Here is a 25,844-nt window from a genome sequence, read left to right on the forward strand (position 1 = left end):
GGCTATCAGATGGATCTTGGAGATCCTATCTAATTGTTGGTTGCCTTAACCTTTGTTGTAAAGTAATGATGGCAAGGTTAGCAAACCCTCTTGTGGTCAAGGGCTCCCGAGTTATGATCCAACGAACTAAAGAACTACTCGACACTAACAACAATATGATTCAGGAAATAGAGTGTGAACAGATGAATGCGATACTCCTAGAATGATCCTAAGTGTTATCATGGAATGATAAAAGGGGGGAATGTGAATGTTTAAAAATGTATAGAGACATTGAAGTTGAGAACGTGGGAATTGTATAGGGACAGTATAAGCTAACAAAGAATTCATGGAGGAATAGCCATGACATCTCAGACTCGAGACTGCGAAATGTTACAACATTAACACATATTGAAACAAAACCCACAGCTTGTAGAAAAACCTCAAGTTCTTATTAAATCATGTTATTAACCTGAAACATTGACAGAAGGTCTTTGTTTAAAATCGGACCATGCTTGGGTCGGCTTATGAGTGGACAAAGGGAAGGAGGGATCAAAAGAGATGGGCTGAGCTGGGATGTCACTCTGGCCCTATCTTGTTATCTTTTGCCGAAAATGTATAACCATCGTCCCTTTACAATGTAACGTCACTTTGTCCGTAGGAAGTGAGTGCGTTCGAACAAACTTGCATTCCTTCTGTCTGATAAAGTCCCCGATCGGGATTTGCTTTTTAAATAAAAGCTTGCTTTGTTTAAAGCACAAACGGTATTCGTTTCAGTAATTTTGCTGAACCAGATTGAGGTAAAAGAATCCAGAAATCAACATTATCACTTAGCTCCGTTTATAGCACAGCGCCTCATGGATGGCCAGATTTGAGCTGCTAGATTGGTTCTGAATCTATCCCATTTAGCAAGGTGGTAGTGCCACACAACACGATGGAGGATGAAGATGGGTCTTGATTCCACAAGGACGGTGTGGTGGTCACTGCTACTATCATGGACAGATCCAGGAAATGGCAGGTAGATTGGTGAGGACAAGGTCAAGTAGATTTTTCTCTTATGTTGGTTCTCTCACCACCTGGTGCAGGCCCAGATTGGCAGCTATGTCCTTCAGGACTTGTCAGCTCTTTTAGTAGTGGTGCTACCAAGCTATGCTTGGTGATGGACGTTGAAGTCCCCCCCACCCAATGTACATTCTGTGCCCTTGCTACCCTCAGTGCTTCTTCATGGAGTTCCAAATGGAGGAGTACTGATTCATCAGTTGAGGGAGGGCAGTAGTTGGTAATCAGCTGGAGGTTTCCTTGCCCAAAGCCATGAGACTTCATGGAGTCCGGAGTCAATGTTGAGAACTCCCAGGGCCACTCTCCCTCGAGTGTATACCACTGTGCTGCCGCCTCTGTTGGGTCTGTCCTGCTGGTGGGACAGGACATAGAAAATAGGTGCAGGAGTAGGCCATTTGGCCCTTCGAGCCTGCACCACTATTCAATAAGATCATTCACCTCAGTACCCCTTTCCTGCTTTCTCGCCATACCCCTTGATCCCTTTAGCCGTAAAGGCCACATCTAACTCCCTCTTGAATATATCCAACGAACTGACATCAACAACTCTCTGCGGTAGGGAATTCCACAGGTTAACAACTCCCTGAGTGAAGAAGTTTCCCCTCATCTCAGTCCTAAATGGCTTACCCCTTATCCTTAGACTGTGTCCTCTGGTTCTGGACTTCCCCAACATTGGGAACATTCTTCCTGCATCTAACCTGTCCAGTCCCATCAGAATTTTATATGTTTCTATGAGCTCCCCTCTCATCCTTCTAAACTCCAGTGAATAAAGGCCCAGTTAATCCAGTCTCTCCTCATATGTCAGTCCAGCCATCCCGGGAATCAGTCTGGTGAATCTTCGCTGCACTCCCTCAATAGCACAAACGTCTTTGCTCAGATTAGGAGACCAAAACTGAACACACTATTCCAGGTGAGGCCTCACCAAGGCTCTGTACAACTGCAGTAAGACCTCCCTGCTCCTAAACTCAAAATCCCTAGCTATGAAGGACAACATGCCACTTGCCTTCTTCATCGCCTGCTGTACCTGCATGCCAACTTTCAATGACCGATGTACCATGACACTCAGGTCTCGTTACACCTCCCCTTTTCCTAATCTGCCGCCATTCAGATAATATTCTGCCTTTGTGTTTTTGCCCCCAAAGTGGATAACCTCACATTTATCCACATTATACTGCACCTGCCTTGCATTTGCCCATTCACCTGACCTGTCCAAGTCATCCTGCAGCCTCTTAGCGTCCTCCTCACAGCTCACACCGCCACCAAGTTTAGTGTCATCCACAAACTTGGAGATATTACATTCAATTCCTTCATCTAAATCATTAATATATGTTGTAAATAGCTGGGGTCCCAGCACTGAGCCCTGCGGCACTCCATTAGTCACAGCCTGCCATTCTGAAATGGACCCATTTATCCTGACTCTCTGCTTCCTGTCTGCCAACCAGTTCTCTATCCACGTCAGTACATTACCCCAAATACCATGTGCTTCAATTTTGTACACCAATCTCTTGTGTGGGACCTTGTTAAAAGCCTTTTGAAAGTCCAAATACACCACATCCACTGGTTCTCCCTTGTCCACTCTACTAGTTACATCCTCAAAAAATTCCAGAAGATTTGTCAAGCAGATTTCCCTTTCATAAATCCATGTTGACTTGGACCGATCCTGTCACTGCTTTCCAAATGCGCTGTTATTTCATCTTTAATAATTGATTCCAACATTTTCCCCACTACTGATGTCAGGCTAACTGGTCTATAATTACCCGTTTTCTCTCCCTTCTTTTTTAAAAAGTGGGGTTACATTAGCTATGCTCCAGTCCATAGGAACTGATCCAGAGTCGATAGACTGTTGGAAAATGATTACCAATGCATCCGCTATTTCTAGGGCCAGGGACATACCCAGGGATGGTGATGGAGGAGTCTGGGACATAGGCTGAAAGGTATGATTCTGTGAGTATGATTATGTCAGGCTGTTGCTTGACTAGTCTGTGAGGCAGCTCTCCTAATTTTGGCACAAGACGCCAGATGTTACTGAGGAGGACTTTGCACGGTCGACTGGGCTGGGTGTGCCGCTTTCGTGTCCAAAGCTGGTGCCTAGGTTGATGCCAGGCAGTCCATCTGGTTTTATTCTTATTATTGTTTCTCGTAGCGGTTTGTTACAACTGAGTGGCTTGCTGGGCCATTTCAGAGGGCAGTTAAGAGTCAACCACATTGATGTAGGCCTGGAGTCACATATAGGCCAGACCAACAACAACAACTTTTATTTATATAGCGCCTTTAACATAGTGAAACATCCCAAGGTGCTTCACAGGTGTATTATGAGATGAGAAAATTGACACCGAGCCACATAAGTAGAAATCAGGGCAGGTGACCAAAAGATTGGTCAAAAAAGTATGTTTTAAGGAGCGTCTTGAAGTTGGAAAGAGTGGTAGAGATGCAGAGAAGTTTATGCAGGGAGTTCCAGAGCTTGGGGCCTAGGCAACAGAAGGCACGGCCAACAATGGTTGAGCGATTATAACAGGGATGCTCAGGAGGGCAGAATTATAGGAGTGCAGACATGTCAGGAGGTTGTGGGGCTGGAGGAGATTACAGAGATAGGGAGGGGCTAGGATATGGAAGAATTTGAAAATAAGTGGTCGAAAGCTCGTTTCCGGGTCAAATACCAAGGTTGCGAATAGTCTGGTTCAGCCTCAGACAGAGATTGGGGAGAGGGATGGAGTCAGTGGCCTAGGGAACGGAGTTTGTAGTGGGGACTGAAAACAATGGCTTCGGTCTTCCCAATATTTAACTGGAGAAAATTTCTGGTAGAGCTGGGTGTCATCAGCCTACATGTGGAAACTGGTGGGGTTTTTGGATGATGTCGGCAAGGGGCAACATGTAGATGAGAAATCCTTGGGTGACACCAGAGATAACGATGCAGGGACAGGAAGAGAAGCCGCTGCAGATGATTCTCTCGCTACAATTAGATAGGTAAGAATGGAACCAGGCAAGTGCAGTCTCACCCAGCTGGACGGCAGTGAAGAGGCATTGGGGAAGGAAAGAGTGGTCAACCGTGTCAAAGGCTGTAGACAAGTCACGAAGGACGAGGACGGATAGTTTGCTTTTGTCACAGTCACAAAGGATGTCATTTGTGACTTTGATGAGAGCCGTTTTGGTACTGTGGCAAGCGCGGAAACCAGACTGGAGGGATTCAAACATGGAATTGTGGAAAGATGGGCACGGATTTGGGAGGTGACACCACGTTCAAGGACTTTGGAGAGGAAAGGGAGGTTGGTGATGGGGCGGCAGTTTGAAAGGACGGAAGAGTCAGGTAAGGATGGCAGATTTCCTTCCCTAAAGGACATTAGTGAGTTTTAACAACAATCTGGTAGTTTCATGGTCACCATTAATGATCGCTTTTTATTCCAGATTTATTTAATTAACTGAACTGGTGGGATTTGAACTCATCTCTTTCGATCATTAGTCCAGACTTCTGGATTGCTAGTCCAGTAACATAACCACGATGCTACCAATTCCAGTGCATCCATACATTTTTTTACTGACCAGTTTTAAATCATCATTGCAGACTGGCAATATCTTTATAGTGCTTTGCAGAACAGTTCATGAAAGTAAAAACTCAACATTTAAATCTTTAAAAATAATGGGAGCTATTTTAAAAATACATCATAATAGATACATTGCTAACCAGCATGGTTTTATGACTTCATTGAATCATAGAAATTTATGGCACAGAAGGAGGCCATTCAGCCCACCATGTCCGTGTTGGCTGACAAACAGCTATCCAGCCTAATCCCACTTTCCAGCTCTTGGTCCATAACTAGGTTACAGCACTTCAAGTGCATATCCAAGTACTTTTTAAATGTGGTGAGGGTTTCTGCCTCGACCGACCTTTCAAGCAGTGAGTCCCAGACCACCACCACCCTCTGGATGAAAAACGTTCTCCTCAAATCCACTCAAACTCCTACCACTTACTTTAAATCTATGCCTGCTGGTTATTAACCTCTCTACAAAGGAAAAAAGGGACTTTCTATCCACTCTATCTGCGCCCCTCATAACGTTATACACCTCAATTAAGTCTCCCCTCAGCCTCCTCTGTTCTAAAGAAAACAACCCCAGCCTATCCAATCTTTTCTCCTAGCTAAAATGCAGGGAAGAAAGGAGTGGAAGCATCTATGCTACCCTATGAAATTCAGCTTTCTCCCTATGTCAACTGTGGCTCAGTTGGTAGCACTCTCACCTCGGAGTCAGACGGTTATGGGTTCATGTCCCACTCCAAGGACTCGAGCACAAAAATCTAGGCTGACACTACAGTGCACTGTCTTTTGGATGAGACATTAAACCGAGGCCCCGTCTATTCTCTCAGGTGGACGCAACAGTTCGCATGGCACTATTTTGAAGAAGAGCAGGGGAGTTATCCCAGTGTCCTGGCCAATATATATCCCTCAATCAACATAATGAAAACTTCATGTCAGTTGTTGGAACATCTCATGCCACGTAACTTGTTTTTTGTTTGTAAATCCTGCATTGATTAACGACTGTTGTTATGTGTTTATTATTTTCATCTTATCTTACCTGAAAGTGACTGGTCCCACTTGCTGACAGTATTAGAGTCAGCGCTGAGTCCCTCAATATATCGCAGGTAAGCTTCAGAGTGCAGTAACCGCTGAGTCTTTGGGGGAGGAGCCACAAACATCGGCGTTGACGGCTGCTGCTGGATCACCTGTTGAGTTGCCACTTGTTGTGTAGGATATGGAGGGGGAGCCTGCTGACCCTGAGGTCCAAGATTAGGATGAATACCAATCTAAAACAGTCATCATTATAAACATTAAGACATTGAGCTATACTATATTAAAATTACACATTTTAACTGGCCTTCAGCTTTTACTGTAGCATGCGGTCTGAAGTATAGTGTAGCTTTAATAAACAGAATTGACAATCATATGTAGTATTACAAAGTAAATATATTCTATGAACATAAATCTTATCTTGAGAAAGTACCCAATCAAATAACTTGTTTTACCTGCTGACCATATGGGGTTCCCGTAGTGGTCACAGTCGGTGAGCCTCCCACCATGGTAGTCACACTCTGACCTATAACACCTGCAGTTTCAATGGAATACATTTCAGGGGATTATAAACATTTAAATGAAGTATAATATAATATCTAACCAAAGATCCAAAGGTTCACTACACTTACAGTATTTTGATACTATTATCTGAAGATAAATGTGACTATTTTATAATGTATCAACTGTGCTGAAAAATGTTTATAATGGTTTCTGAACCAGGCTAGTCTGCTGACAATAGATAGCAAAATACCAACTATTGTTTAAAATTATGTACAATTAATCTTGATATTTAACAATCACATCTTTCTACACAAGAAGTAGGAGCAGGAGTAGGCTATACGGTCATTCAATAAGATCATGGCTGATCCTCTACCTCAACTCCACTTTCCTGCCCGATCCCCATATCCCTTGATGTCCAAAAATCTATCGATCTATCACTGACTGAGCATCCACAGCTATCCCACAGCTCCACAGGGGTAGAGAATTCCAATAATTTACAACCCCGAGTGAAGAAATGTCTCCTCATTTCAGTCCTAAATGGCTGACCCCTTATCCTGAGACTATGCTCCCTAGTTCTAGACTTTCCAGCCAACAGTTAACTGAATTTTAACTAGGACAAAATAAAAAAGAGTGGTGTGTGTTCAGCAGTGTAAGGTATCCCATAAACAGCTGAGTTTTCAATCCTATCCTTGCTGGAAGATGCCGAGTGGCCCAGCAATTCTCCATGGGGAAGAAGTTTGAGGTAGTTATCCCCAATCCCCTCATACATTTCCAGGTAGCTAGGCTAGAGAATCATTTGGGGAGACATAGGAGTAGGTTACCTGCTCTCCCTCAAAGACCTTGTGGCCCAGTCTAGAAACCTGGAAAAATTCAGATTTCAAACCCTTACAAGTGGAAAAGTAGAAAAATATTGGTTTATCAGATTTAATATGTAACCTCAGCCCATATACGCCAATAATAAAGCTACTTTATGTGCTTTAGATGTGAGTGGAAAATGAAATATCATCTTAAATGATTTCCAAACTAAAACAACAAAATTCAGACAAAGTGTAACAATGAAATAATGCAACATTTTGAGTTCTATGTAATATTGGACCTCAAAGTTTTTAAGTAAAGATGCATTTTTGGTGCCATGTTTAATGCTTTTCTACTGAAACTGCCATATGGATAGCTTTCCAATGGCAGCATGGGTAAATGTATCACCTGGTGTAGTTCCAAGATAAATGATAGACAACCAAGTGCTCTTTCTTGTATTGAAAAGCATTCAGTAGAAAGTGTGCCACGAATGAGAATGGATCAAATTGACCAATACCGAAAGTGTATAGCATAACTATCATTATCACTCTTCTGTATGGAAGAGTGCCCAGGATGTGCTACTGCTGTTTCATTCGGCAGCTTGACCACTTCTATCTTCAACACCTGAGGTTGACCATACCCATTAAGTGGCAGAGCAGAATGATCAATTGTGACATCCTTGAGCATACCAAGACCACTGACATGGAGACCAAGCTATGCTGATTCGGGCATGCAGCCCATATGGGAAATTCTAGAATGCTGAACAGCTAGTTGAACAGGCCACGAGGAAGCCGGGTGGGGTAGCACAAAAGATAGAAACATAGAAAAATAGGTGCAGCAGTAGGCCATTCGGCCCTTTAAGCCTGCACCACCATTCAATAAGATCATGGCTGATCATTCACCTCAGTACCCTTTTCCGCTTTCTCTCCATACCCCTTGATCCCTTTAGCCGTAAGGGCCATATCTAACTCCCTCTTGAATATATCCAATGAACTGGCATCAACAACTCTCTGCGGTAGGGAATTCCACAGGCTAACAACTCTCTGAGTGAAGAAGTTTCTTCTCATCTCAGTCCTAAATGGCCTACCCCTTATCCTTACATTTTGTCCCCTGGTTCTGGACTTCCTCAACATCGAGTACATTCTTCGTGCATCAAACCTGTCCAATCCCGTCAGAATTTTATATGTTTCTATGAGATACCCTCTCATCCTTCTAAACTCCAGTGAATACAGGCCCAGTCGATCCAGTCTCTCCTCATATGTCAGTTCTGCCATCCCGGGAATCAGTCTGGTGAACCTTCGCTGCACTCCCTCAATAGCAAAAACGTCCTTCCTCAGATTAGGAGACCAAAACTGAACACAATATTCCAGGTGAGGCCTCACTAAGGCCCTGTACAACTGCAGTAAGACCTCTCTGCTCCTATACTCAAATCCCCTAGCTATGAAGGCCAACATACCAATTGCCTTCTTCACCACCTGCTGCACCTGCATGCCAACTTTCAATGACTGATGTACCATGTGGTGACCCAGGTCTCGTTGCACCTCCCCTTTTCCTAATCTGCCGCCATTCAGATAATATTCTGCCTTTGTGTTTTTGCCACCAAAGTGGATAACCTCACATTTATCCACATTATACTGCATCTGCCATGCGTTTGCCCACTCACCTAACCTGTCCAAGTCACCCTGCAGCCTTTTAGCATCCTCCTCACAGCTCATACCGCCACCCAGCTTAGTGTCATCTGCAAACATCTACACTCAATTCCTTCATCCAAATCATTAATGTATATTGTAAATAGCTGGGGTCCCAGCACTGAACCCTGCGGCACCCCACTAGTCACTGCCTGCCATTCTGAAAAGGACCTGTTTATCCCGACTCTCTGCTTCCTGTCTGCCAACCAGTTCTCTATCCATGTCAGTACACTATCCCAATACCATGTGTTTTAATTTTTCACACCAATCTCTTGTGTGAGACCTTGTCGAAAGCCTTTTGAAAGTCCAAATACACCACATCCACTGGTTCTCCCTTGTCCACTCTACTAGTTACATCCTCAAAAAATTCAAGAAGATTTGTCAAGCAGGATTTCCCTTTCATAAATCCATGCTGACTTGGACCGATCCAGTCACTGCTTTCCAAATGTGCTGCTATTTCATCTTTAATAATTGATGTCAACATTTTCCCCACTACCGATGTCAGGCTAACCGGTCTATAATTACTCGTTTTCTCTCTCCCTCCTTTCTTAAAAAGTGGTGTTACATTAGCTACCCTCCAGACCATAGGAACTGATCCAGATAGACTGTTGGAAAATGATCACCAATGCATCCACTATTTCTAGGGCTACTTCCTTAAGTACTCTGGGATGCAGACCATCAGGCCCCGGGGATTTATCGGCCTTCAATCCCATCAATTTCCCTAACACAATTTCCCGCCTAATAAGGATTTCCTTCAGTTCACTCACTCTTTCGTAATCTAAAGCTGTCAATTCTGACAGCTGGAAAAATCGCACAGCTGATTACACGAGTTACTAAGCAGCAAGACATGACCGTTATCAGCTGGTTCCAGCACTGGTGCACCTTTGACCTTCCAGCTGTCATGACTGCTACTGTCAAACCTGTTTAAATCAATCTGCCTTTTGATGCCCTGTACACTGTATATTAATCACTCGCTCCTATTCCTCTGGTGTAGCCCCTATCTTCGCTACTTTAAGTCAGAGGGCTGCATACCTGAATTTATTTAGTGTGCAGATGATCTGGTCATCAATTGCTAACCCGTTACTTTGACCAGGCTTTCAGTCACTATTCCTAATCTCTTGTTTCCTGGTCCAGTATCCATTTTTCTTACACTTATTTGGAAAGTGTCTTGGGACATTTTTATGTTAAAAGTGCTGTATAAATTAAATTGTTAGTGTTGATCTCCTGAAGAAGTAGAAATAGAAGAAACATGTATGGCAGCAGCCTACTGATACTGTGGACTGTTTGGGTCTGTGAAGCACATAGAAGAGCTTGCCTCTTTCATATTGGCCTTAATAAATACTAGCAGTCATTAACACGAATTCCTTTTTCAATGGGGCCATCGTTTTGGTACGACCGTCACTACAATTCTAACCATAACAACAATTATAAAACAAACACATTTAACTGCCCAAACAAAGCACAGTTATTGTGTTTCAGTAGCACATGCTAACAGATTTTATAGTTACTTGGGCTAATTATTTCTTTAGCAAGAAAATAGATCAACAACTTCATCATTTGACAATGTTTGTGAAACAATTTTAGAAAATTGTTTTATCTGGAGATTAAATTAGGGTTAGACAAGATCACCTCACTTTTAAATTGACAGTTTTGACAGAAAATAGCTGTTTTCTTATATTATGAAAGGCACGATTAGAAAGGTTACTGATACAAATCATTTATTTCAGCAGAACAGATCAGAACATGGCAATTTGGTCTAAAAATGCATCAGTACTTTCAAAATGAAAAAAAAATTACAAGAAATTAGCACAAACTATTCAGTACACAAAAACCCCAAGATTGTTAATACTGTTCCCAATTTCTGGAATAAAAATGACAGTAAATGGCATACATTAGATAATTGTTCTGTAATCATCTCTTGCTGAACTTTACACAATTAGTATCAATGGTTGTTTAAAGCAGGATGACACAATATAAACAAAATAATGATTTAGCAATGATGTTCTTACCCAGCGGTTGAATGCCTGGGGGAAGGTGAGGTGGTGGAGGCACCCCAGGGTGAAGTGGCTGCATGCTGCCCAAGCTGGCCATGCCATCAACTGAGCCTTGTAATGGTGGCATGCCCTGTGGGTAGCCACCTATCATGCCTTAAAGGATAACAACAAATTTCAAACATGCATCAAGGATGTCAATAACATGCAAAACAGTCTGCATCAATGTTCCCTCTAAACTAGTTGTGATAATTGTATAAGAAAACCTCTCTCTTATATGAATAATTTTGAATCGTCAATAACATGTTGGCATGCACCAATAAAATAAACTGTTCCTATTGAATTTATGATTGGGTTCTTAAGCCATGAACATGTGAATTTGATTACTAATCAACTTGAATACTTAGAGGGAACCTTGATCTGCATAATGAGGCATGCACTACAAACTAATGGATAAAGAGATCTACAACTACTTGAAGGAATGGAATTATTAGTATGTGGTGATGAGCTAACACATGAGTAATAAATGGATATAGACACATTTTACCAAGTATTTGCATGGTAATAAAATGTGTCTGCTCACACCTCTATGTAGTCTACTTTGAAAATATAGTTTTCTGACTGCAAAGTTGGATTACCTACCTTTGGTAGAGTCGTCTTCATTCTCTGAATATCATTCATCACATACCAAAATCCTGTCATCCAATGGGGAAAAAACACAGGGACAATGCTATTTTAACACATTTTCAGTGTAAAATTAAGGTAAGCCACATGATTCATCCTCTTTCTCCACTTTATAAATTCTGATGTCCAGTTCCTTTTCACCCAATGAAGCAAAGCAGTAAGGCATGCAAATATCCAGAAATCAGATCATTCAATTTTGTTTGTTTAAAGATATGTTCAGGTCAGAGGGCAGCAGGGAGCCTGGTATATGGAGGACAACATCAGTCAAAGGAGGAGTAGTGTGCCTACTGGAGCTAGGTATCCTGTATTTTATTTCCCTACATACTATAGGATACTTCAGATAGTCGTGCTGTAAGAGAAGAAGGGTGTAACCTTTGGTCTGGTCCAATAACCTGAATTAAAGATTGCCTCCCAATTGTGTATCCTGTTTAACTTGTAAATTCATACATTAACGTTTGATAAAAATGAAAGGAAGTTTCCAAGTAGCAAACTTCCTTATATGCTATCCAAACTAACTCTCTTTGTAGCTTAGGATTTAGCCATGGCTCTTATCCAGAAGTATTTATGTAGGATAAACTTTTGAAATGACTTAACCACCCATTTTTGCTTCAGAATGGATAAAAATCTGTTGGTTTGTGGAAATGTTTTCTCTTATCCACAAAGTATTATTAAAAACCCTTTTAACATGAAGCCCTACATTTCACCTCAGTCACATCAAGCTGGGTAACTAGGGACCAAAGCCCAAGTTAGATGGCACCATGATACTATGAATTTGGAGTAAGATCGTTCCACCTGGCCCCTTGAGCCTGCTCTGCCATTTAATAAGATCATGGCTGATCTGATCATGGACTCAGCTCCATTTCTCTGTCCGCTCCCCATAGCCCTTTATTCCTTTATTGCTCAGAAATCTGTCTATCTCTGCCTTAAATATATTCAACGACCCAGCCTCCAGAGCTCTCTGGGGCAGAGAATTCCATAAATTTACAACCTACAGAGAAGAAATTCCTCACCTCAGTTTTAAATGGGTGACCCCTTATTTTGAGATAATGTCCCTTAGTTTTAGTTTCCCTTATGAGTGGAAATATCCTATCTGCATCCATCTTGTCGAGCCCCTCATAATCTGGTAAGATCACCTCTCATTCTTCTGAACTCCAATGTGTATAGGCCCAACCTACTCAACCTATCTTCCTAAATCAACCTCCTCATCTCCGAAATCAACCTAGTGAACCTTCTCTGAACAACCTCCAATGCAAGTATATCCTTCCTTAAATACGGAGACTAAAACTGTAAGTAGTACTCCAGGTGTGGCCTCACCAATACCCTGTACAACTGTAGCAGGACCTCTCTGCTTTTATACTCTATCCCCCTTGCAATAAAGACCAACATTCCATTTGCCTTCCTGATTACTTGCTGCACCTGCATACTAACTTTATGTGTTTCATGCACAAGGACCCCCAGGTCCCTCTGTGCTGCAGCACTTCGCAACTTTTCTCCATTTAAATTATAATTTGCTTTTCTATTTTTTCTGCTAAAGTGGATAACCTCACATTTTCCCACATTATACTCCATCTACCAAATTTTTGCCCACTCACTTAGCCTGTCTATATCCCTTTGCAGATTTTTTGTGTCCTCACAATTTGCTTTCCCACCCATCATTGTATCATCAGCAAACTCGGCTACATTATACTCGATCCCTTCATCCAAGTAATTAATATAGATTGTAAATAATTGAGGGCCCAGCACCGATCCCTGTGGCACCCCATTAGTCACTGTTTGCCAACCGGAAAATGACCCATTTATCCCGACTCTCTGTTTTCTGTTAGTTAGCCAATCAATAGGCTTAGTACCGTGAACTCAATCAGGTGCGACCTGACTCTACTTTATTAGCTCTCAAAGTGAGGATTAAACATGGAGGCTTTCTTTTATATACAAGGGCTGCACATGTGTGTCTGTGGCCCAATGACCTCAGACGGGCGCTCCCCCTGGTGACAAGTAAACCCAGACATACATACATTATATCATTTCCGCCCCCCCCCCCCCCCCCCTCCCCAAGATCTTGATAGCAGTCCTATTTACAAATTGAGATGGTCCGGGGCTTTCCGCTCCCTAGCTGATCGTCTCAGTTCAATGCCAGATCTGGGTGAGCTCGCCGAGTCATTCATGACTTGAGTCTGGGTAGCCAATCTAATGGGAGTGACAGTGTCCATGTCGGGGATTGAAGGTCCAGATTCATTGACAATAGCAGGGACTTCTGATGGCTGAATATGAATCGATTGGTCATTGATGGTGTCTTCTTCAAGCTGTTCCGGTTCATGTGTGTGCCGCAATTTCGTCTGATCAATGTGCCTCCTGCATGTTTGCCCATTAGTGAGCCTGACAATAAGCACCCTGTTACCCTCCTTGGCAGTAACAGTGCCAGTGACCCACTTGGGGCCTTGACCATAATTTAGCACATACAAAGGATCATTAATAAAGATGATGCATGACACGGCAGTGCGATCATGATACCACCACTGATGTTGACGTCTGTTTTCGATGTGATCGTTAAGATCAGGGTGGACAAGCGAGAGCCTGATCTTGAGACCTCTCTTTAGAAACATAGAAAATAGGTGCAGGAGTAGGCCATTCGGCCCTTCGAGCCTGCACCGCCATTCAACAAGATCATGGCTGATCTGGCCGTGGACTCAGATCCACTTACCCGCCCGCTCCCCATAACCCTTAATTCCCTTATTGGTTAAAAATCTATCTATCTGTGATTTGAATACATTCAATGAGCAGAGAATTCTACAGATTCACAATCCTCTGGGAGAAGAAATTCCTTCTCAACTCAGTTTTAAATTGGCTCCCCCGTATTTTGAGGCTGTGCCCCCTAGTTCTAGTCTCCCCGAACAGTGTAAACAACCTTTCTGCCTCTATCTTGTCTATCCCTTTCATTATTTTAAATGTTTCTATTAGATCACCCCTCATCCTTCTGAACTCCAACGAGTAAAGACCCAGTCTACTCAATCTATCATCATAAGGTAACCCCCTCATCTCCAGAACCAGCCTAGTGAATTGTCTCTGTACCCCCTCCAAAGCTAGTATATCCTTCCTTAAGTAAGGTGACTAAAACTGCATGCAGTACTCCAGGTGCGGCCTCACCAATACCCTGTACAGTTGCAGCAGGACCTCCCTGCTTTTGTACTCCATCCCTCTCGCAATGAAGGCCAACATTCCATTCGCCTTCCTGATTACCTGCTGCACCTGCAAACTAACTTTTTGGGATTCATGCACAAGGACCCCCAGGTCCCTCTGCACCGCATGGCTGAACATGCAACTTTAGTACCCCATTCCTGCTTTCTCGCCATACCCCTTGATCCCCCTAGTAGTAAGGACTACATCTAACTCCTTTTTGAATATATTTAGTGAATTGACCTCAACAACTTTCTGTGGTAGAGAATTCCACAGGTTCACCACTCTCTGGGTGAAGAAGTTTCTCCTCATCTCGGTCCTAAATGGCTTACCCCTTATCCTTAGACTGTGACCCCTGGTTCTGGACTTCCCCAACATTGGGAAAATTCTTCCTGCATCTAACCTCTCTAAACCCGTCAGAATTTTAAATGTTTCTATGAGATCACCTCTCATTCTTCTGAACTCCAGTGAATACAAGCCCAGTTGATCCAGTCTTTCTTGATGTGTCAGTCCCGCCATCCCGGGAATCAGTTTGGTGAACCTTCGCTGCACTCCCTCAATAGCAAGAATGTCCTTCCTCAAGTTAGGAGACCAAAACTCTCTTCATTAACAGTTCAGCAGGGGGGGACCCCGTTAAGCGTGTGGGGTCTCGTCCTGTAACTAAGCAGTATGCGTGACAAGCGAGTCTGCAAAGAACCGTGAGTTACGCGTTTCAGGCTCTGCTTGATGGTTTGACGAACCGTTCCGCTTGACCATTGGACGTGGGTTTGAATGGTGCTGGCCTTACGTGTTTGATACCATTGAGTTTCATAAACTCTTGAAACTCCAAACTCGTGAAGCACGCTCCGTTGTCACTCACAACGATGTCAGGCAGACCATGAGTGGCGAACATGGCACGAAGGCTCTCAATGGTGGCTGTGGATGTGCTGGATGACATGATTACACATTCTATCCATTTGGAATATGCATCCACCACCACCAAAAACATTTTGCCCAGGAAAGGACCCGCATAGTCGGTGTGGATCCTCGACCATGGTTTGGATAGCCACGACCACAGACTTAGCGGAGATTTCACTGGTGCATTGCTTTACTGCATGTAAGTGTTGCACTGATGACTCCAAATCAGAGTCAATGCCAGGTCACCAAACGTGAGACCTGGCAATGGCCTTCATCATCACAATACCGGGGATGAGGACTGTGTAAATCTCGTACAAATCTCTCCCTGCCTTACTTGGGCATAACAACACGATTACCCCATAGCAAACAATCCGATTGAATGGATAGTTCATTTTTGCGACGGTTGTAAGGTTTTGGTCTCATCACACACTTCCCTGGGAATGGCCGACCAATCACCACTAAGGACACAACGTTTTACAACCGCTAAGATCGGATCCTGGCTGGTTCAGGTCGTAACTTGTTGAGCAGTGACAGGCGACCCTTCACTCTCAAAGGCATCCATGACCAACAGTAGGTCTGCGGGCTGTGGCGTTTCCACCTCTGGTGTGGGCAATGGTAAACGGCTCAATGCACGGCACAATTCTCGGTGCCAGGTCTATGGCGAATGACATAAACATAGGCAGATAATGTCAGCGCCCACCTCTGGATGCGGGACGACGCGTTGGTATTGATACCTCTACGCTCTGAAAACAAAGATATGAGCGGCTCGTGATCGGTTTCAAGCTCGAAACGAAGCCCAAACAGATCTTTTTAACCCCATATACGCAGCTAAAGCTTCTTTCTCTACCATGCAGTAGGCTCTTTCCACTTTAGACATGCTTCTCGGTGTGTATGCAACGGGTTGTAGTTTGCCTGACTCATTCGATTGTTGGAGCACGCAACCAACCCCATGTGATGAAGCATCACAGGTCAATACTAAACGCTTGCACGGGTCATAATGTACCAGCAATTTGTTGGAACAAAGCAGATTTCTAGCCTTCTTGAAGGCCCTTCTTGAGATACACCCCAAACCCAGTTGTCACCTTTTCTGAGCTGCATGTGCAATGGTTCTAATAATGTGCTCAATTTAAGTAATTACCGAAGTAGTTGAGAAGACCAAGGAACGAACGCAGCTCCATCACATTCTGGGGTCTGGGTGCATTTTTGATGGCCTCTGTTTGAGTCTGTAGGCCTGATGCCATCTGCAGCAATCTTCCTTCCCAGGAATTCAACATCCAGTGCCATGAAGACGCACTTTGAACATTTCAGCCTGAGCCCCACTTTGTCCAAGTTGTGCAGGTGTTCGGCACTGTCACGACCTGTGACCAGAATGTCATCTTGGAACACCACGGTTCTTGGGACGGACTTCAGTAAACTCTCCATGTTTCTCTGAAATATGGCTGTAGCCAAGCGAATTCCGAAAGGTCACCTGTTGTAAATGAACAGCCCTTTATGCGTATTGATGCACATAAGTTTTTTCGACGATTCGACAAGCTCCTGTGTTATATAGGCCGACATCAGATCCAATTTGGTGAATGATCTTCCCCCGGCTAGTGTTGCAAACAGGTCATTAGCCTTTGGTAACGGGTACTGATCCGGTTTCGAAACTCAGTTGATCGTAACCTTGTAGTCGCCACAAATCCTGACAGTGCCATCACTCTTCAGCACAGAAACAATGAGACTAGGCCATTCGTTAAATTTGACCGGTGAAATGACTGCTTCACGTTGGAGTCTGTCCAGTTTGATTTTGACCTTCTCCTTCATCATGTATGGGACCACCCGAGCTTTGTGATGGACAGGTCTTGCATCCGAGTCCAGGTGGATCTGTACCTTGGCTCCAGTGAAGTTGCCGATTCCCGGTTCAAACAGCGAGGGAAATTTGCTCAGCACTTGAGCACACAAAGCATCATCCACCGAGGACAAAGCTTTAATATCATTCCAGTTCCGCTTTATTTTTTTCGAGCCAACTCCTGCCGAACAGCATTGGACCATTGCCTGGAACGATCCACAGAGATAGATCATGAACTGCCCCATTGTATGACACCTTGACTGCTACACTGCCAATCACTGGTATGAGCTCTTTGGTGTAGGTACGCAATTTTGCATTTACTGGACTCAGCTTGGGTTTCACAGTCTTGGTGTCCCACAGCTTTTCGAAAGTCCTCTGGCTCATAATTGACTGACTCGCACCTGTGTCTAATTCCATAGATACAGGCACGCCGTTCAATTTTACTTCAATCATTATCAGTTGGCTCTTTGTCAGGAACGAATGTACACTATACACTTCCTCCTCGGGTATCTCGGGTTGCATTGCCGGATCGGTCATCATCATCCACGTGGTGTGTCGCAGCATGCTTGTTGAGCTGCGGACACATCTGCTGAAGGTGCCCCATTTTCGCACAGCCTCGACAAATATACTGTCTGAAACGGCATTGATGAGGCCGATAATTGCCCCCACAACACCAACAGGGTGAAATCGGATTCGTGCTCAATGGCGGACTTCGAGCAGCTACAGGTTTCGCAAACATAGTCGGGTAGGCCCTGCCAGGTGCAGCTCTGCCAATCGACGACTCAATCTGGTGCACAGTACTTGCCGTGGAGTTCCGAATCTGCGAGGATATCGGCTTTGTACTATTGACCGTGGTCAGGCAAGCCTGGGCGATCGTGATGGCCCTGCTTAGATCCAGCGTCTCCGCAGCCAGCAGCTTCCGCAGGAATGCCTCGTGGTTTATGCCTATTACAAAGACGTCACGCAGCATGTCTTCTAATGCGGTTCCAAACTTACACGGCCCAGCGAAACGTCTCAGTTCGGCAACAAATTCCGCCGCATCCTGGCCCTCAGAACGAACATGCTTGTAAAAGCAATATCTTGAGATAATGATGCTTTCTTTAGGTTTGAGATGGTCCCGAATCAGAGTACACAATTCCTCATAGGTCTTTTCCGTTGGACGTGCAGGTGAGAGCAGATTCTTTATGGGACCATAGATTTTTGGATCACAAACCGTGAGGAAAACCGCCCTGCGCTTAACTGTGTCAGCGTCTTCATCCATCTTGTTGGCCACGAAGTACTGGTCGAGGCGATCTGTAAAATCCTCCCAGTCATCTCCCTCCACGAATCGCTCCAGGATTCCAACGGTGCTCATTTTTTTTGTGCGTGAAAGTTTGTATTGTGCCTCGTCGCCAAATGTTGCGTATGCAATAACTCAATAGGCTTAGTACCGTGAACTCAATCAGGTGCGACCTGACTCTACTTTATTAGCTCTCAGAGGTGAGGATTAAACATGGAGGCTTTCTTTATATACAAGGGCTGCACGTGTGTGTCTGTGGCCCAATGACCTCAGACGGTCGCTCCTCCTGGTGGCAGGTAAACTCAGGCATACATACATTACAGCTTTTCCACCCATCTTTGTATCATCAGCAAACTCGGTTACATTATACTTGGTCCCTTCATTCAAGTCATTAATATAGATTGTAAATAGTTGAGGACCCAGCACCAATCCCTGTGGCACCCCACTAGTCACTGTTTGCCAACCGGGAAATGACCCATTTATCCCGACTCTCTGTTTTTTGTGTTAGTTAGCCAATCCTCTATCCATGCTAATATATTATCCCTAACCCTGTGAACTTTTATCTTGTGCAATATCCTTTTATGTGGCACCTTATCGAATGCCTTCTGGAAATCCAAATAACCACATCCACTGGTTCCCCCTTATCCACACTGCTCGTTGCATCCTCAAAAGCCTCCAGCAAATTTGTCAAACATGATTTCCCTTTCATAAAACCATGCTGACTCTGCTTGATTGAATTATGCTTTTCCAAATGTCCCCCTACCGCTTCCTTAATAATGGACTCCAGCATTTTCCTAATGACAGATGTTAGGCTAACTGGTCTATGGTTTCCTGATTTTTGTCTGCCTCTTTTTTTTAAATAGGGGCATTACATTTGCGGTTTTCCAATCCGCTGGGACCTCCCCAGAAGCAACAAAATGAAAACTGCATAGCGTTCATCCACACTTCTTCAGGCACCAAAATAGCATTAACATGGCTATTTTTAAAATTAAAAACAGTGGTTGAGCCATGATCAGGTCACAAAAGCAAGAGCACTATACCATTGTGACTAATGCAGAATTAACATAATGCCCTAGTCTCCTTCTGCGCTAATGTTTTTATGGATTCTCTAAAGAAGAAGAAATTAGAGTAAATAAAGGAGATTGTCAAGTGCAACAGCTCTTTGATCACAAGTCCTGATACAAAATTTTCCCATTCTCATAATTGAATGTTACAAAAGATCCAACAATGGATATATCTAACCATATTTGACTGATTTCCAGAATTTGGTCTACAAACATGCAAGACAGAGAGTTTATTGTTCAGTTTTTTTCTGTGTTGAATGGGTCTGAAGTGACACTACAGTTGTAAGAAAATCCAGAGTCTTAAAGCAAATGTTTATTCGATGGATCTTGTAATTTAAGAGGAAGCCCAGTTTCCAAACAGAAGCTGATGCACTATCATCTTTGTAGCTTGCTGAGTGGGAGCTCTGATTAGTCAACTATCTTGATAAGGGTAGATAAGAAGGTACCACAGTTTTTGAGGGCTACTAATGTCATGGACTCTTATTCAACACCTTGGTATCTGATGTAGAACAAGAGAGAAGTTATCAGATAACATTAAGAATTTGGTTGGCTGCCCAAACCCTGCTATCTCCAATGATATCATCACTAAAGTAAAACTTCAGGAAATTAATGAAGACAGGATTGTACACAAAATATCTGCTGCCGGTCTATGCCTGATTACTAAGTAGAAACACAAAAAAGGAAAACAGAAATACATCAGTGCATATGTCTTCCATATAACATTTAAGCGGCCACTGCGCAAGCAAATCTTAAAAAGATACATTTGGTGATTGAGTAATGAAAGCACTGTATAATAAGCCATTGTGATAGCATGGATTAAATATTTCAATGCAAACAATGTACCAAAGCATGGATGAAAACTGTTAGAATTAAAACAGCAAGGCTAAGGCCTACATAAGCTATTCATCTAAACACTGGCAAAATGGTAAACAGCCAATGAAGAGAAACAATCCTAGGAACGAACACTGGAGTAACAATAGCACAACAGTTTTTGCAATAATCAACAACCGCATGACTGTAGCAGATGATGACAGAAAGAACTGCAGGTAACCTGAGGAAATGGAATCATGTGACTTAACCTCACGCTGTGTTAAAACAGTATCCCTGCAATTTTCCTGTTGGATGACTAGGCTATTTGTATGCACGTGGAAGATAACAACGAGGGAAAAAATATTGCCAGATTACAACCAATGTACAGTTTTAATCAAATGAATTAAAAAGTCATGTACATTGGTTAATCTTTAGCAATGGTTAGCAACAGTTTGTAAGTATCATCATATTGTTTTTGATCCTGTAACAGAACTATTTGTTTCCAAAATATATTGATTCAATATCAAGTTTTCCAATGATGCACAAAGTACATCAGTACAATAATGTCCTCAAGTCTTTACAACTACTTTATTGCACCAACTTATTTTTTATTTTTCATCCTGGAAAGTGTTCTTTTAGCTTCCCAAGTACGAAATATCGTTCATAGCTTTCAAATTGTGCACATTTCATAATCATTTGTAAAAAAAATATACCTTTTTTGATTGTTTGCAGTAAGAGTAAAGAGTAAAAGCACAACATTCTTTGTAATTTATAGTATTTACCAAATTAGACAACTTTGTAAAGAAAAATATTTTGGTGCAGAAATGCTGAACTCTTCAAGACACAAGAAGAAACACAACTTACAATTACCATTTTGGATCAAAAATCTAAGAAAACCGTTTTAAACATTAAACATTTCTGATATGTGACCCTAGAGAGAGAGACTTGCTACATGTACTTTTGGTAAACCACCATGGCGCTGATGAAAACCCTGCAATGAAAAAAAATAGCAAAATGACCCCCCCCCCCACCCCAAATTTGGTTGAAAGCAATTTTCAGTAGAATTGTAGTCCTTTGCCATTTAGCTAGTTCTCATATGCTACCTGTGACAGGGGTCATCTGCTGATGGAGAATTCCCATTGGTGTAGGAGGTGGTACTACCCCCATGATGGCACCTACAGGTGTACCAGCCCGTGGGGAGGCACACTGCTGCTGCTGAGCTGCACGCTCTCTCTCCTGCTGCTCAGCCTGCTTTGCTGCCCGCTCTGAAAAAACACGAACGTATATTCACATGGGCACACCACTCAATTTATTTATTACAGCACAGAATTAGAAATTTGCACCGATGAGATAAAGCAGATACTCGCTTCAATGAATATATTCACAAAGACTAACCTACATTCAAAACCCGAAGGGGTGTAGTTACTTTGTCAAAGTTTCAAAATAGATCCATACAATTGCCAGGACAGCTGAACCACAGCCGCCTTCCAAATAATTCCCAGGAAAGATGAGAAAACCCCCTTCCAACCAGACCCAATTTCCAGGCTCAGGCTGTTAGAGATATTAACTTGGTTGCCAATAGCAGCGGATTAAAAGAAAGAACAGCACTTCTCAGCATTTCTTGCAAACTCTTCAACTATGTATGCTCTAAAACACTGGATAGATGTACTTCAAATTCAATACTTTATTTTCAATGATAAACAAATTAGGCCTGTCAGAAATATCACCAACTAAAGCTATTTTTTTTGCCTACAAGCAAATTTGAACCTTCGGACAGATCACAAGTAGGTACAGCAGGCAGATTTAACAAATTAAGTGCTCAGGTAGCTGGCAGGGACTGTAGTATTACAATAGGAATACTTTGAAGTAGACAAAATGGTAAAGATACATACCATGCCTGTACCCGGTTGTTGACATCAGATAATTTAATTTAGGCATCAACTGGCCACTGAGATGTCAGGTCACTTGTTTGTTTTTTCATCAAACATACACTCTGAATGACTTTGTTATAAAGAATAAATAATAAGCTACCTTCGTACTCTGCTTTTTTGACCGCCTCAAGATTTCTCCATTCTGTACCCACAAGTCTACTCAGCTCTCCAAAAGAAAAGTCAGGATGCTTGGCTTTGATAACAGCTCTCATTTCACTGCTAAACAGGATGTAACCACTTGGGTTGGTCTTCCTCTTTCCCTCCTTCTGTTTAGTGCCCTTAACAGATTTAGGGGTTGACTACATGTAAGCAACATAGAATAGTTAGATGTTAGTGTTTCTAAACGATATACATGTACAGAGGATAAATGATAAAGATCCTTGGAACATGATTTATATCCAACCAGTGGGGCAAAACCATATCCCATGGGCCCTCAGTACGCTTTCTGTTTATGCTACATACCTTAGATAAGTATATTATAAAAAAAACTTACACAAATTTCAATGTTAAATCTAAATTAAAGTGATGCACAGATTGATTGAATTAAAAAAATCTATTTAAAAAAACACAGACTTGGAATTATATCTGATTACATCAAGTAGTTTTCATATTATTGCCCCAAACTTTTGATATACTTATTTCCTTGGGAGTATTCTTTTGGGTAGGTTTTTAACTCCTTTTTTGAAATTTTTCTGGGTCCACCTGCCTTGACATCTTGCAAGTAAAGGCGACAGATGCTCAGTCTACTTCCAAATTGCTGCCACGGCACTCTGGAACTGACGAGGATTGCCCAAGTGTGACTGTTCTGATTTTCTCGGTCCTTTGCAGAGAGATGTTACAACATTCACTTGGCACCTCCCAGCTGGACATGGCTTAGATTAGTAACAGAGTGGTCTGGGGCTTGAGCATGTGACTGTCTTCACTATATGACAGTGATCTCATAATTTGGTTACTTATATTCTGACACTAATCAAAATGGTTGTAATTGTTACTGCGATTAACCTGTGATGCCACATGAGTGACCTTCACCTGAAAGGATCTGGACCAAGGAAACAATACCATATTACACAGCAGGCACGCAACTGTCTAAATAAAGGATTTGTTATTCTACTGAATGAAACTGTGCAAATATGATTTCCAAATTGTTGCTTGTTTATTATTTCTAAGTGAAGATATGAATCTTTTCCCCTTTAGTCCTTTTTGGTATCACCAGTCCTGCTTTTTCCACAGCAGAAACTCTTTATCCTCCCACAGGTGTACTCTTTATCCTCCTCTGAAGTAGCTCAAAAATGTACAGAAACTCATCACCTTGCAAGGTAACTTGTCCAGCTAAGATCACACTACCCGAGGGAGCATTGGTTTGCAGATTATCTGGAACCAAATGGGAAGAATCCCAGCCCCCAGTGACAGGTCTACCACTTCAGGGTTGCATTGGGAGCCAGGTTGCTGTCAAGTCATCAACAATGCCCTCAAGTAGCATGGAACTGCTTGGTTCAGGTATCACATTACCAAGTTGGCCATGGAGGTTGATTTTGTTTTGAGCTTCCATCACCAGACATGGCATTTTGGAGCCACCCCAGGTAACGGTGATTATGATACACCGACCCATCAGTATAGCTTGAATTATGCAAGCTTTGAAGTAGTTATTTATATGTAACTATCCAGGTGAAACTTTACGATCACGATTTGTAATAAAAGTGGAGAACGGGATTCCTCTAATCTGCCCAATTCTCACATTCCATAAACCTTGTTTTTAGCTTGGTTCTTCAAAATGGTGTTTTAACTTCTGTAAAACACGACTCCTCTTAAGAACTCTTCTGTGTTTTTGCATGAGCCTGTACCTATAGAAGTCCTCAACAAGATCCTATTACTGTACCTGTGGAGGTGTATAAGGAGCTATTTCCATTTCACTAGCAACAGGAGTCTGTAGCTGAGGCACAGAGGGCTGTTCAGCAGTTTCAGCCTCCTCTTCATTACCATCTTCATGATCTTCATTGGGCTCCTCAAATTCTGCAAACTTCATCTCTAATTCTTGTATTTTCTTATCTAAAAGAGGAGATGGTTCCTTGTGGGGAACAATAAGTTTCCTGAAACAATATACACAATTACTGTAAAACAGATTTCCATTTTATCACTGCCAACAAGTTATTGTACAAAACTTGTACATTTACTATGAAAAGTAAGATTCCTTAAAAATGAATTAATACTTAATCTGCAATTATATTACAGTGACTACATTTCAATCGCTGTAAAACCCATTGGGACATCCAGAGGTTGAGAAAGACACTATATTAATGCAAGTTTTCTTTTTATTTCTTTGAAAATATTTCCCCTTTTTAGATCTCCATTGCACATGAATTTGTTTTTTTAAAACACATGAGGGACAATTAGAAGCTGCACATCTATCTACACCTGAGAAAATATATTAAGTGTCCGTTTGTGACAGTATTTTCCTCTTTAGAAATGGATTACATCACCATCGTGCTTAATTTAGTGGCACAATTAAGAATAGATAAAAGCTAATCTAAACCAGTGTTATGGAGTTTGAATGTCACTCAGGACTAATGTTAAATTTGGGGTGGGTCATTAGAAGTTTGATGTTATAATATTAGTGGTATCAGGAGTAAGTATCTATATAAAAAGTTTTGTGTCTCTAAGAATGTACTAATGCAGACAGTGCATGCCTTCAGCATTGGTAACTGGTTTATGCTAACCATGTGATATTATTGGTTTAAGTAATCAGCATGGACCAATTACATGTTGAGAATCAATATTAGAAAAACAGACAATGCAGCCATATTGTTCTCTGCTCATGTTTTCCAATCGCTCTGTGGCCTGCATGTGCTCCACTCCCCTTTGCAGCCCGCCTCTCCTGCCCAAGCTATCCCATTCCTCCATTGGGCTCAGCCACTATGTGCTGCTCACCCCTGGCCTGTCTTAACGCCTCCCCGACATTCCTTGCTTACCTGTACCTCCTCAACCTACAATGTGGAAAATACGCTAGTGATTATTAAAAAAATGTTCTTTGCTTTTCAGCTCTTCACTATTTGAATCAATGATTGGTGCATTACAGATAAAGTAGCCTCATCAAAAAAGTGCTAACAAACACTTAAGCGAAACAACCGGTATCAAAGTCAATCAGGAGATTTTCACCATTAGAAGAGTGCTCCTTTTCTATTTTACATTACTAGGCCTTACCTGAAGTAGTATACCTCATCATCCAATATTTTAGCAGATAAGGAGAATCTCTTTAGGCCTTTAAATCTTTTCATTTGCTTGTCGGTCTCATTGTAACGACTCTCGCAAATGTACACATCATTTTCAATCACTTCCGTTGGTCGACAAGAGAGGTAGTCTTTAAATGATAATACACTGCACTTGCCTGCATGCAACACCAAAATATTATCTTAGAAACACTAACATTAAATGTACAGTTAGTCAATTACACTACTGCAACATAAAATCCATAGATTTGTAACAATCTGCATATTATAAAAACCTTTTACGCCACTTAGTTATTCTTTTGATGACTAAAATCAGAATGATTTATTTGATTCGGTTTACTGAAAGGCACGAATAGTCAAAATGGACATTTTAAAATTCCAAATACT

At 42.3% G+C, this 25,844-nt stretch overlaps 1 protein-coding gene across 12 annotated transcripts in view; it reads right to left on the reverse strand.

Moving 5' to 3' along the window:
* The window catches only part of pbrm1 (polybromo 1), an 89,644-nt gene that overhangs the window by 18,649 nt on the left and 45,151 nt on the right, over positions 1–25,844 (reverse strand). For 7 of the 12 annotated variants that reach the window (XM_070895429.1, XM_070895434.1, XM_070895431.1 and 4 more), the window contains 7 exons: positions 25,432–25,615; positions 24,110–24,320; positions 22,334–22,532; positions 21,406–21,567; positions 10,588–10,725; positions 6,047–6,126; positions 5,599–5,827 (listed from right to left, as the gene is read on the reverse strand). In XM_070895429.1, coding sequence (XP_070751530.1) covers positions 5,599–5,827; positions 6,047–6,126; positions 10,588–10,725; positions 21,406–21,567; positions 22,334–22,532; positions 24,110–24,320; positions 25,432–25,615 — 1,203 coding nt within the window. The remainder of the gene's footprint in view (positions 1–5,598; positions 5,828–6,046; positions 6,127–10,587; positions 10,726–21,405; positions 21,568–22,333; positions 22,533–24,109; positions 24,321–25,431; positions 25,616–25,844) is intronic. The other 5 variants (XM_070895438.1, XM_070895436.1, XM_070895432.1 and 2 more) reach the window with 4 other exon arrangements.

The sequence above is a fragment of the Pristiophorus japonicus genome, chromosome 12 (genome assembly GCF_044704955.1).
Source record: "Pristiophorus japonicus isolate sPriJap1 chromosome 12, sPriJap1.hap1, whole genome shotgun sequence".
In the NCBI taxonomy this organism is placed as follows: domain Eukaryota; kingdom Metazoa; phylum Chordata; class Chondrichthyes; family Pristiophoridae; genus Pristiophorus; species Pristiophorus japonicus.